The sequence below is a fragment of the Danio rerio genome, chromosome 4, assembly GCF_049306965.1.
Source record: "Danio rerio strain Tuebingen ecotype United States chromosome 4, GRCz12tu, whole genome shotgun sequence".
Classification (NCBI taxonomy): Eukaryota; Metazoa; Chordata; class Actinopteri; order Cypriniformes; family Danionidae; genus Danio; species Danio rerio.
In genome coordinates this window covers 68362501-68375197 of record NC_133179.1, presented here as the reverse complement: position 1 = coordinate 68375197, position 12697 = coordinate 68362501, and the positions used below count along the sequence as shown (strand labels likewise).

At 41.4% G+C, this 12697-nt stretch overlaps 1 protein-coding gene and 5 non-coding genes across 6 annotated transcripts; all 6 read right to left on the bottom strand.

Moving 5' to 3' along the window:
* Positions 1–2650: 2650 nt before the first annotated feature.
* On the bottom strand, positions 2651–2724 carry trnai-aau (transfer RNA isoleucine (anticodon AAU)). The gene has a single exon. It is a non-coding gene; the product is annotated as a tRNA-Ile (tRNA).
* A 102-nt stretch (positions 2725–2826) lies between these two features.
* trnaq-cug (transfer RNA glutamine (anticodon CUG)) lies at positions 2827–2898 on the bottom strand. The gene has a single exon. It is a non-coding gene; the product is annotated as a tRNA-Gln (tRNA).
* Positions 2899–3675: 777 nt separating this feature from the next.
* On the bottom strand, positions 3676–3748 carry trnaf-gaa (transfer RNA phenylalanine (anticodon GAA)). Its single transcript has one exon. It is a non-coding gene; the product is annotated as a tRNA-Phe (tRNA).
* An 87-nt stretch (positions 3749–3835) lies between these two features.
* trnai-aau (transfer RNA isoleucine (anticodon AAU)) lies at positions 3836–3909 on the bottom strand. The gene has a single exon. It is a non-coding gene; the product is annotated as a tRNA-Ile (tRNA).
* Positions 3910–4011: 102 nt separating this feature from the next.
* trnaq-cug (transfer RNA glutamine (anticodon CUG)) lies at positions 4012–4083 on the bottom strand. Its single transcript has one exon. It is a non-coding gene; the product is annotated as a tRNA-Gln (tRNA).
* Positions 4084–6125: 2042 nt separating this feature from the next.
* On the bottom strand, positions 6126–7510 carry LOC141381858 (uncharacterized). The gene is made up of 2 exons (XM_073949012.1): positions 7300–7510; positions 6126–7215 (listed from the first exon to the last, which is right to left on the bottom strand). The coding sequence occupies exons 1-2, from the start codon at positions 7353–7355 to the stop codon at positions 6255–6257; spliced, it is 1017 nt and encodes a 338-aa protein (XP_073805113.1). The 5' UTR covers positions 7356–7510; the 3' UTR covers positions 6126–6254.
* Between the last annotated feature and the right edge of the window lie 5187 nt (positions 7511–12697).

The following is a 12697-nucleotide window of genomic DNA, read 5'->3' as shown; positions in this document are numbered from 1 at the left end:
ACCTCCTCTTGGAGAGGAGAGAGTCTCCGACCCTGGATCTCAGGTCTTCTATGGAGGGACTGTCAGGAATCCTGTAAGAGCATCCCCTCCACACAACCTCTTGCCATAAAAAACAAAGCAGAATGTGTGGTGAAGGAACTCCGGGTTGACAGAGCCTTTTCCTTGCTTCAAGCAATGTGCTAACAAGGTGCTAAACAGAGTGGCACAAAGGATAGCGCTTATGACTATGGATCAGAAGATTCTCAGTTATGGAAACCAAGAAACTGTGTATGAGAGAGTGCGTAAGTGTATGAGTGGCACTTGTTCAAGCGGAGCAGGGACGTGTCAGCGATCAGAAAGAACTGGAGTTTGTGCCAAGACTGGGTTTCAAAAGTGGCAATTTCCATATGGTCTAGCAGTCAGGATTCCTGATTTTCACCCAAGGGACCCGGGTTCGACTCCCGGTATGGGAAGGCTTAAGTACTTTTGCTCCTGTCCTTTTTGGCCAGCGGTCGGACTGCAGCTACCCTATAGGGTGTGGTTGTGGAACTGCTACGTAAGACTTCGATAGCTCAGTTGGTAGAGTGGAGGACTCTTAGGTCGCAGGTTCGATTCCAGCTCAAAGGATGTCTTTTGTGCTCAGAGCTGCTTTCTTGCCTTTGCAAAGATATCATCGGCACCACTGCTCGAAGTTCACCATGGAGGTGAAAAGGAAGTTCCCTGACCAGGAATCGAACTCGGGCCGCGGCGGTGAGAGCGCCGAATCCTAACTACTAGAGAACCAGGCTAGACCATCAAGCCTAGCTGTGGGCTTCCACCCAGGTGTGCTGCAGCTGCTCTGACAAAAATAACTCTAACATTTGCAACCTCCTCCTGGAGAAGAGAAAGTCTCAGAGCCTGGATCACAGTTCTTCTTGGGAGGGACTGTCACATGCTCTGTGTTAGAGCATCCTATCGACACCACAACTTGCCATGACAAGAAAGCACAGCAAGCGTTGAAGGAACTGCATGTTGACCGAGCCGTGTCCTCTTTCCAAGCAGCATGCTAATGAGCACTGCTGACGCAGACTGGGCCAGTGGCGCATACTGCCACCTGTAATTCGTGGTTATTCTTGGTTACACCGGCCAATCACGGTCCGAGTTGGAACCAAGATTTTTTTTAATTCTTGGTTACGGCAGCCAATCATGTTCCGAGTTACAATGAACGCTATGGCCAATCAGAGCCCTTATAACATTCATGATTTGTACTGTATTAACAGATTTCGTTGTGGATTAATTCGGACAACAATTACAAAGTAAGTATTTTTATAACAAGTTGGTTTAAATGAATAACCATTACAGTAACATTAATTACAACAACACAATTATTATATGATTGTTATAGATGTTATATGACGTTGTTTGTTAAGATTAATGTTAGCCGACCAAGCACACTGTACAGTTTTACTACAAACATTTTAATGCAGTTATTATACATTACTTCACTTTATATTGTCATTTACTACCATAGTTACAATAATGCCCGTGCATTATTCTCACACATTAATGAATCACTTCACTAATAATAAATATAAGGCTCAATTCATCAGTCATTAATTATAAACAATAGTATAATGACGCTCACATATCACTACATCACTAATCATAAACTAATCTAATAATGCTCACGCATAATACATCACTAATCATAAAGCATAAAACAATATGGATCATGCATGATTGCATCACTAATAATAAACCAATAATATAAGGGTCACAATTTAATCCATCACTAATAATAATAATAACATTATTATTAGTTATGGATTGATGTGTGACCCTTATATTGTTGGTTTATTATTAGTGATGCAATCATGCATGATCCATATTAATTAATTAATAACTGCATTAAAATGTTTGTAGTAAAACTGTACAGTTTGCTTGGTCGGCTAACATTAATCTTACCAAATAACGTTATAAAACATCTATAACAATCATATAATAATTATGTTGAAGTAATTAACGTTACTGTAATGGTTATTCATTTAAACCACCTTGTTAAAAAAATACTTACTTTGCAATTGGTTTCCAAATTAATCCGCGACGAAATATTTTATTACAGTACAAATCATGGATGGTATAAGGGCTCTGATTGGCCATAGCGTTCATTGTAACACAGAACACGATTGGCTGCCTTAACCAAGAATAGGGTGAATCTTGGTTCCAGCTCACAAAGTGATTGGCCGGTGTGACCAAGAATAACCACGACTTACAGGTGGCAGTATGAGCTAACCGGCCACTTACTGCCAAGCTTAATAAAAGTCTTCCAGTTGGTGCTGCCCGGACTGAAAAAAACTTTCCGGCCTTGCCAGAAAGTAGCAGAATGTCAATACAAGGCGGTGGCAATGTGCATTGATTTCTGAGTAACTCGTCATTCGGCATGCAGGGCTCCTCACACGTTTACTGGAGCAGGACCAGGTAGGGCCTTCAGTCACCTGCCCCTTGTGCACAAAATAGAACAACAGCACTGTTTTACAACCCTGGGATCGAACCAGCGACCTTTCGATATTCAGTCTAACGCTCTCCCAACTGAGCTATTTCTACTGCCTTTTCACAAGTATCCTGCAGCATTCATGTCTGTGAGACTAAGCAGAATCCTGAAATGCCTCTAAGGCCTTAAAGGGTAAAAATTTGGCCAGTACGGGGATCGAACCCGCAACCTTGGCGTTATTAGCACCACGCTCTAACCAGCTGAGCTTACCGGCCACTTTCTGCCATGTTTGCTAAAAAACTCAGAGTAACTGTCATTTTCTTCAAGAGATAAGAATGCTATTCCAGCCTTTTTTGTGCGGTGCTGGTAAAAATACAAGGTCCCACCGAGATTTGAACTCAGATCGCTGGATTCAGAGTCCAGAGTGCTAACCATTACACCATGGAACCTCAAGTCTTCTGCTTGGTGCTGCTCGGGCTAAAGAGAAAATAATGTAAAAAAGAAAACGGCCTTGCAGAAAGTAGCAGAATGTCAATACAAGGCAGTGCCAATGTGCATTGATTTCTGAGTAACTCGTCATTCGGCATGCAGGGCTCCTCACATGTTTACTGGAGCAGGACCAGGTAGGGCCTTCAAAAGAAAAGCGCACTATTCCAGGCATTTTGACGACTAAACGGCAGGCAGGGCAAAGAGGCCACCACAGAGCAAATTTGATCTTTTTTTTCTAATTTGACCACGTCGAAAATCGTAAATTTTTGATTGCTCTGAGGGGAATTAGCTCAAATGGTTAAGCGCTCACTTTGCATGCGAGAGGTAGTGGGAACAATGACTGCATTCTCCACCACTGTTTTCATGCCTTTTTACATTGGCTTTTATTGCAAAGCTGGTGGCACCTTGAGGGTTTAAAGCGAAACTACTTACGTCAGCTTTGCCGATTTCTGTGTAGTACATATCATTGCAACCCTTCAGAAGCCCTATCAAGTCACAGTTTTCTTTTATTCAGCAGCGTGTCCGCAGTGGGACATCAAAGCACTAAATACATAGCATTATAGAGTTCTGTCGATCAGGCCATTGGAATCATCGCCAGAAGCAACGTGAACATCTGGGAGGAAGATAGTGTTTTGGTCAAGTGGAAGCAGGTGGACTTAAGGGTGAAGCAGCTAGGCATTTTGGTTGACTTTCAGTCACCTGACCCTTGTGCACAAAATAGAACAACATCACTGTTTTGCCGAAACCCGGGATAGAACCAGGGACCTTTATATCTTCAGTCTAACACTCTCACAACTGAGCTATTTCGGCTGCCTTTTCACAAGTATCCTGCAGCATTCATGTCTGTGAGACTAAGCAGAATCCTGAATGCCTCTGAGGCCTTAAAGGGTAAAAGTTTGGCCAGTACTGGGATCGAACCCGCGACCTTGGCGTTATTAGCACCACGCTCTAACCAGCTGAGCTAACCGGCCACTTTCTGCCACGTTTGCTAAAAAGCTCAGAGTAACTGTCATTTTCTTCAAGAGATAAGAATGCTATTCCAGCTTTTTTTGTGCGGTGCTGGTAAAAATACAAGGTCCCACCGAGATTTGAACTCGGATCGCTGGATTCAGAGTCCAGAGTGCTAACCATTACACCATGGAACCTCAAGTCTTCTGCTTGGTGCTGCCCGGGCCAAAGAGAAAATAATGTAAAAAACAAAAAAAGAAAAGAAAACGGCCTTGCCAGAAAGTAGCAGAATGTCAATACAAGGCAGTGCCAATGTGCATTGATTTCTGAGTAACTCGTCATTCGGCATGCAGGGCTCCTCACACGTTTACTGGAGCAGGACCAGGTAGGGCCTTCAAAAGAAAAGCGCACTATTCCAGGCATTTTGACGACTAAACGGCAGGCAGGGCAAAGAGGCCACCACAGAGCAAATGTGATCTTTTTTTTCTATTTTGACCACGTCGAAAATCGCTAATTATTGATTGCTTTGAGGGGAATTAGCTCATGGTTAAGCGCTCGCTTTGCATGGGAGAGGTAGCGGGAACAATGACTGCATTCTCCACCTCTGTTTTCATGCCTTTTTAAAGCGAAAAAGGTTTAAATTGAAACTCTCCTGATTCAATCGTCACCAGAAGCGACGTGACCATCTGGAAGTAAGATAGCTTTTTGGTCAAGTGGAAGCAGTTGGACTTAAGGGTGCAGCAGCTAGGCTTTTTGGGTGACTTTCGGTCACCTAACTCTTGGGCCAGTGTCCACAACCTTGCCGTTATTACCACCATAGTCTAACCAGCTAAGCTAACCGGCCACTTCCTGCCTAAAGCACTAGAAAGCCCAGAGTAAATGTCATTCCCTGGCCTTCAAGAGATTAACATTCTATTCCAGCTTTTTTTGTGCGGTGCTGGCAAAATAACAGGTCCCACTGAAATTTGAACTCAGATCGCTGGATTCAGAGTCCAGAGTGGTCACCATTACACCATGGAACCTCAAGCTTGTTGTGTGGTGCTGTCAGAGCTGTAGGGAATGAATAAAAAAAAAAAACGGCCTTGCAGGAAAGTAGCAGAATGTCAATCCAAGGTGGTGCCAATGTGCATTGATTTCTGAGTAACTGAGTCATTCTGAGTCATTCGGCATGCAGGGCTCCTCACACGTTTACTGGTGCAGGAATAGGTAGGGCTTTAAAAGAAAAGCGCGCTATTCCAGGCAATTTGACGACTAAACGGCGGGCAGGGCAAAGAGGCCACCACAGAGCAGATCTTTTTTTTTTTTTTTTGACCACGCCAAAAACTACCAATTTGAATTTTTCTGAGGGGAATTAGCTCAAATGGTAGAGCGCTCGCTTAGCATAGGAAGGGGTCCAATCTTCTCGCTCACTCGCAAGCGAACAAGCCGCAAAAACACGGAAAAATGCGACAAATTTCGCTTGCAGTAGTGTTCGCGGCTTTGTGACTGTGCATAATGTAAGCATGCGCTCTTATTGAAATTTTACTGACGTAACACGGGCAATTATATTGATATTACTATTATTATGTGGATAATGTTCTTAAAAAGCATATTACGTTAATTAAAAATGAATGCAAATGTTTCAATTAAACATATGTATGCATGTTTATGTATATATAAGTATATTATATATATTTATTTATTAATATATAAATATATACTATATATATATATATATATATATATATATATATATATATATATATATTAATATATGTTTTATTTCTTTATGTAATAACTTTAAATGAATGCACACAAAAACAAGTAATATGCAAAATGGTTTATTAAAATGAATACAAATATTAAAATCGCAAAACAATTTAAAAAATATAAAAAACAAAATAAAAACATATATTAATATATAAACTATATAATATACAATAAATAAAAACAATACAATATATATTTATTTATTGTGCACATATATTAAAACAATACTATATATAAATATATTTATTTATTATACACATTATATAAAAACAATACTCTATTTATATATTTAGTTTTATATACACAATATATTAAACAATAATATAAATACATAATAAAATGCAAGAGTGGGGGCACGTAATATATAAAATATAGTATTTAAGCAATGTATAAAATGTTATTTTTTTAAGAAATATAAATATATTTTTACATAAAATGCACACAAATATTAAATAAGTTCACACAAGACAAAATAAAAGTGGGCCTATAAGTGCCACTTTAAAATGCTAAATATTAACACACAAAAATTAAATAAAATGAGAGAGAGAGAGTACCCATGTAACATTTACAAAAATATATACAGCAATTTGTCCTTTATTCTGGAGCTGGAGTTTGTCCTTTATTTTGCTGGCGCTGTTCTGCCAACCAGTCCTCTAAGGACAAATCGGCTATGGCCAAACTCCTTAGTCTTTGGTTGCCCACATTTGCTGCAAACACTTTCCTTCTCCTGTTCCCGTCTGCGCCTGTTCCTCTGGGTGTAACGGGACACAGGAACAGCAGGCGCAGGTGGAGCAGGTGCAGGTGGAGGAACAGCAGGTGCAGGTGGAGCAGGTGCAGGTGGAGGAACAGCAGGTGCAGGTGGAGCAGGTGCAGGTGGAGGAACAGCAGGTGAAGGTGAAGCTGGGACTGCACTGGATGTTGGTGCAGCAAATGATGGAATCACCATTGACACACTCATGTCTGGGTTAAAAACAAGTGTGCCAAACAATGATCCAGGTCCTGAAATGGGCTGCACAACACCTGGTGCTGTGGGGGGTGGTGCAATGGGGAACACTGTGCTGGGGGTCGGTGGAAAGGAGCACACCATGGTGGGGGCAGACACAATGGGGCCCACTGTGGTGGGGTCCAGCGCAATAGGGCGCACTGTGGTGGAGGCTGGTATGATGGGGAACACTGTGGTGGAGGCTGGCGAGATGGGGCGCACTGTGGTGAAGGTCGGTGTGACGGGGCACACCATGGTAGGGGCCGGTGCAATGTGGCAGACTGTGGTGGGGGTTGGCGCGATGGGGCATACCGTCGTGGGGGCCGGTGGAAAGGAGCACACCGTGGTGGCATCCGGCAGGAAGGAGCAAACTGTGGTGGTTGCAGAAGCAGTCTTTCGACCAGGTCGAAGAAGAGGTGCCTGTCCTTCTTTATTTGGAGGAAAGACAAACTGGTGTTTGGGGCCTGATGTTGATGGTGTCTCGTCCAATTTTTCCCTCGGCAAAGGAAGCTGCGTATCTGCCACAGCAATTGGATCAAGTGGAGTCAGTCCCTGAGTGAGTACACTCATTTCCTGATCCTTTTGCCTCCGTTGAAACCTGATAATAAATGATATGTATTATTCATATATATTAATTTAGAAGTATTCAGGTAATTTAAAGAAAATAATGTGCTTTGCTTACCACTGAATGAGCGTCTTCTGGTTTAGCTCAAAAAGCTGGATCACTGTTTCATCCATCAGCCTGCGACTGCCAAGCACTAGATCCCGGATGTGGTGGTAATCGGTCAGTATTTTAGACCACCTGGCCGTGCGAACACCAGCCTTCTTGGAAGTGGACTTGTGTACGGCACACAGCTTTGTACAAATGGCCTCAACCAAGCGGCTGGTGCTAGGCCACTATGCTGGACCCCCAGTTTGTCCAATCAGACAGCGCTTGACGCTCTCCACACCTGGAGTGACTCCGGAGCGCTTCGGTGCCTTAAAGCGCCCATGTGTCAGCTGAGGCTGATGTCGAGGGTGGTAGTTGATGCGCTGTTTATCAACATCCAGGAGAGCTGTCCACAGCTGGATGGCCTCTGTCACCTGCAGGTCAGTGAGGTAAGGAGCCACACGAAGACCTACCAAATAAGCAGCCAGATCCTGGACCTTGTCCAACCCAGCAATGCCATCAAGTCCAATGACTACTCCCTGGTAAATACAGAATAAGTTTAGTATATGTGGAATAAAAAAAGACTAAATCAAATTAAGTTCTTAATATATCTTACCTGAGCCTCAACAGAGAGACTGTCTCCAGACTTGGATGGCTGTGACGGCACTGAAGGGGCTGGGCTAGGAAGCTGTCCTTCTCCACCAGCTGATGTGGACGGCTCAGCCAGTAATGCTGGGGACTGAGGCAGAGGCGAAGATAAGGGGCTGTTTCTGAGATCAGGGCAGGGGTCATCCTCATACAGCACTGGAACTGTGATGTCCTCCATGATCTCCTCCTCAAACCCGTCATCTTGTAGATCCTCGTCATGTACTTCCTCCACCAGCCTGTCTTCCTCCTCTGGGTTCTGGAGCACCGGAGTCAGGGTTTTGCCGGTCTGGCTGTAAAGGTGCTCCATTCCCAGCAATACACCTTAAAAAAATAAAACAATAAAAAAAACATATATTAAATAAAACTAATGATAAAATAAACATTTAGATTACCATTTTGTGTAGTACATTAAAAGCTTAATGAATAACTTCCATAACAACTAATTAATGAATTTCTTGCCTGTATATGCTCCAGTAATGCTGGGGACTGAGGCAGAGGCGAAGATAAGGGGCTGTTTCTAAGATCACGGCAGGGGTCATCCTCATACAGCACTGGAACTGTGATGTCCTCCATGATCTCCTCCTCAAACCCGTCATCTTGTAGATCCTCGTCATGTACTTCCTCCACCAGCCTGTCTTCCTCCTCTGGGTTCTGGAGCACCGGAGTCAGGGTTTTGCCGGTCTGGCTGTAAAGGTGCTCCATTCCCAGCAATTCACCTTAAAAAAATAAAACAATAAAAAAACATATATTAAATAAAACTAATGGTAAAATAAACATTTAGATTACCATTTTGTGTAGTACATTAAAAGCTTAATGAATAACTTCCATAACAACTAATTAATGGATTTCTTGCCTGTATATGCTCCAGGAGGGTGATAGCGGTTATCCCAGGGCTTGCGTCCTGAGACATATCTTTTGGTGGACAATGAGCATTGTGTTTTTCCTCTCTCTCTCCCTGCAGGTAACTGTGTCCACCTGGTAGCAATCATTGGATCTTTCTAGAGAGGAGAGAGAGTATTTAACCTGAGCTGCACTTTAAACCAGTGTTGGTGGTGTCAAGTGCAGTGGCGGAGCTTTTCTCCAAATTCAGACCTGACTCATGAGGTGAACGGATCAATTCTTTTTCCGGCTCTAAATGCGTATGATTGGCCCATGATGAACGAGTGACTCAGACCCGATAGAGGACTCAAGAGATGAACGGATCAATTCTTTTTCCAGCTCTAAACGCGTATGATTGGCCCGTGAGGAACGAATGACTCAAACCCGATAGAGGACTCGAGAGATGAACGGATCAAATATTTTTCCTGCTCTAAACGCGTATGATTGGCCCGTAATAAACGAGTGACTCAGACCCGATAGAGGACTCGAGAGGTGAACGGATCAAATCTTTTTCGGCTCTAAACGCATATGATTGGTTTCTGCCTTTCCGCGATGAACGACACGAAATGTGATGAAGACTTGAAATAACGATACCACCTGCACAAATGTACGCACGCGCAAATTAACAAATCACTCCCTAAGAGGACTTATAGTTCCCAAATCATATTGAAGATTCGTTTAAAATGAACGAAATGTTCATGATCGACCCATTACTAAACCTGGTTAGATACCTGCTCCAGTCGGGGATTGAACCTTGTGATCTACCCAAAGTGTTATTTATGGACATATTTCTTGAACCAGTACTATTATATATGCATTGAGTAGTTTCTGGTGGGCAAAAAAAAACACAATATAACCTTAATTTCGCTTCTTTCTTTCTCAATTTCTCAAATTTTCTTATTTTTCTTGTGCTTTTTTCTTCCCCTTCCAAAACAGACTATTGTTCCCCAGCTTTAGCGGAGTCGGTAGAGGGTCCAGGGTTCAAGTCTGTGTTCGGGCATGAGAGACTCTTTGTGGAGCCACAGCTTTTGCCGTTGAGCTATCGCTTGCTGAAAGTTTCATCTGAATGCACAACACGTGTACTAGGCATGAGGACATGGGAGAACAGTCTTGTAGTCATGGCTGCGTGGTTAAGGCGATCGACTAGAAATCAGTTGGGGTATTCTCCCGCAGGTTCAAGTCCTGCTAACTATACCCACATCCTGTTCCTTTTTAAAATTGCAGCAGCCATCAATGTTTGCATTTCCATTGTTTCTTGGGAAAAGCGTTGTGCTGGTAGGAGGAGAAAAACAACTGTGTGTTCTCACTGAAGAGCAGTGGTGGTAAGAGTACAAAAAAATTGTACTCAATTACAAGTACTGTTACATTGCTAAAATTGTACTCAATTACAAGTAAAAGTACTGGTGTTAAAAAGTACTCAAGTAAAAGTACAAATTACTCTTCGTAAAAACTACTCAAATTACAAAATTACAAATTACTTTTTTAGCTTGGCGGTATTGGTGGAATTATCCATAAATGCGGAGTCAGACAAGATCCAGGCAGTAAAACACATTTTACATAACACATTTAAAGATACTATAAACACTTTTAAAACTGTGTAAACAGCATTAATTATAGATAATAATTATAGAGCACCTATAGAGGAAACCCACGCCAACATGGGGAAAACATGCAAACTCCACACAGAAACACCAACTGACTCAGCCAGGGCTTGAACCAACAAACTTTTTGCTTTGAGGCGATAGCAATACCCACTGCGCACCATGGTTATTTTACAAAAACAATGTTTTGTTATTTGGAGTATAAAGATAACAGAAATATAAACAAATGCACGACTTTTTATCATTTCAAATGATGCCTCTTTTATCTGTACGATCAAAAGATGATGTAATAAATAAAAAAAAACACTTGCAAATTATGGAGAAACTTTGTTAATTACCTAATTCGCGAACTGAACCGTCAGAAACCACAGAACAACACTGCCTAGTGCCTAAACATATTATTAATAAATATAATATCACACAAATTAAGTTATGTCTTCTTACCATAATGTTTTTTTTTAGATTATAGATTGAAGTCTTAAAAAAAAGGGTTTCTGCAGTTTCTGCAGGGTTTCTGCAGATATCATCTCATGACTTTTTTAAGACCTCTTTAAGACCATAAAGTATTAAATTTAAGACCTATATCACAATATCAAAAGCATGCAAGAGAAAATGCAAAAACACAAAATTTGTGGTAAAATAAAATTATTTAAATAGAACAGTACTGAAGACAGGTTAGATGCACCATTGAAGTGCAGGAACAAAAAAACAAAAGAAACAAACATTTTGAGGCTGATTTATACTTTCGCCTGGCTCCGCATTGCACACCTCCGCTGACTGTGCGCGCACCTCACGAAATGGATGAGGCTTTAATACTAGACGCGTTCGTCATTGTGATATTCTTTAAAACATCAGGGGCCAGTCAAAAGACACCTCACTGTAAAGTCAGACGGATAAACAGAGAAGTAAAACGTTTCCAGAACTACGTCATATCTTTAATATTGTTCAAGATTTTAAAAATAATTATTTTTCATTATTTTTATAATTTATTATGATTACAAAATTGGGTGACGGGGTGGGGCAGTGGGTAGCGCTCTCGACTCAAGGCAAAAAGGTCGCTGGTTCAAGTCTTGGGTGGGTCAGTTGGCATTTCTGTGTGGAGTTTGCATGTTCTCCCCGTGTTTGCGTGGGTTTGCTCAAGATGCTCCGGTTTTCCCCACAGTCCAAAGACATGCATTTTAGGTGAAATAGGTAAGCTAAATTGTCTGTTGTTGTAAATGAGAACGGGTTGCAGCTGGAAGGGCATCCGCTGTGTAAAAAATATGCTGGATAAATTGGAGGTTCATTCCGCTGTGGCGACCCCAGATTAATAAAGGAACTAAGCCAAAAAGAAAATTAATGAATGATTATAAAGTTTTATAACTATTCAAGATTTTTTTATTTAAAGTTTGATGCATCACTCACTTGTGTTTATATCTCGGACAGTTCTACCTATTAAAGTTAAATATCAATGACTACAGAACATGGGTTACTCTACAATTATTTTTTTTATTCTGGCAAGAATAATAGCAAAAAAAAAATTTTTTTTTTTTTTTGCCCACTTAACAATTGACACATTATTGTCTGGCTAGTTTCTGTCCTCTACTAATGAGCTGAAAAGGCAATAATGGTCCAACAATCCTGTCCATTATCACCAATAAAGCCTAGAAATTGGGCATCAGTATACTGTAAGCCGATGGGCTCATATATTCTTTTCCAGTTATCAAATACTTAATTTGTTACTTAATTTTTGTTACATTGCTTTAACTTCAAAATGATACATCAGTTTAAAACCAATAAATGGTGGAAAAACATATTCTGTAATCTTAAAACCACCTGGGTCTCCACTTTTTTGTTGTAACAAACTAATCCCCCAGGTTTTTCCAAACTTTAACAAAACACTTCCTTTCCATGGGTGTTGCAATTTCTAGCCAAGAATTATTTGTCATCTGGTCATCTCTATGCTGATCACGCATGGTCGGATAGTTAAGATGTCTGTACAGTCGTACTGTTACAGACAAAATCTCTTCAAAGTGATTCAAATTCAACTCAAGTCAAGCGCGGCGCCGCGCGAACTGTTCACCCGAAATCATGTCGCGCGCGTCCAAAGTGAACCTCCGCAAACACGGCGATGACGTCACATTCGCCGCGCGCACTGAGCTATTGCATGCTGGTCTTTTCTTATTTGTAGTTTTAATACTGCAAATTACAATAGGAATAGTGAAATAAAGAACTACACCACCACGAAACCAAGCAACAACAAAAAAAATTAAATGAGCATTAGGAGTAGCGTTACATGTACATCGGAAAAATAAGACCTGTGC

What these genes read in the sequence shown, in the direction of transcription:
- LOC141381858 (XM_073949012.1), bottom strand. Translation starts at nt 7,355, where the DNA reads ATGGATGAAACAGTGATCCAGCTTTTTGAGCTAAACCAGAAGACGCTC. An exon ending in CAGAAGACGCTCATTCAGTG is followed by an intron (nt 7,216 to 7,299) that starts GTAAGCAAAGCA and finishes ATTTATTATCAG; the next exon opens with GTTTCAACGGAGGCAAAAGG.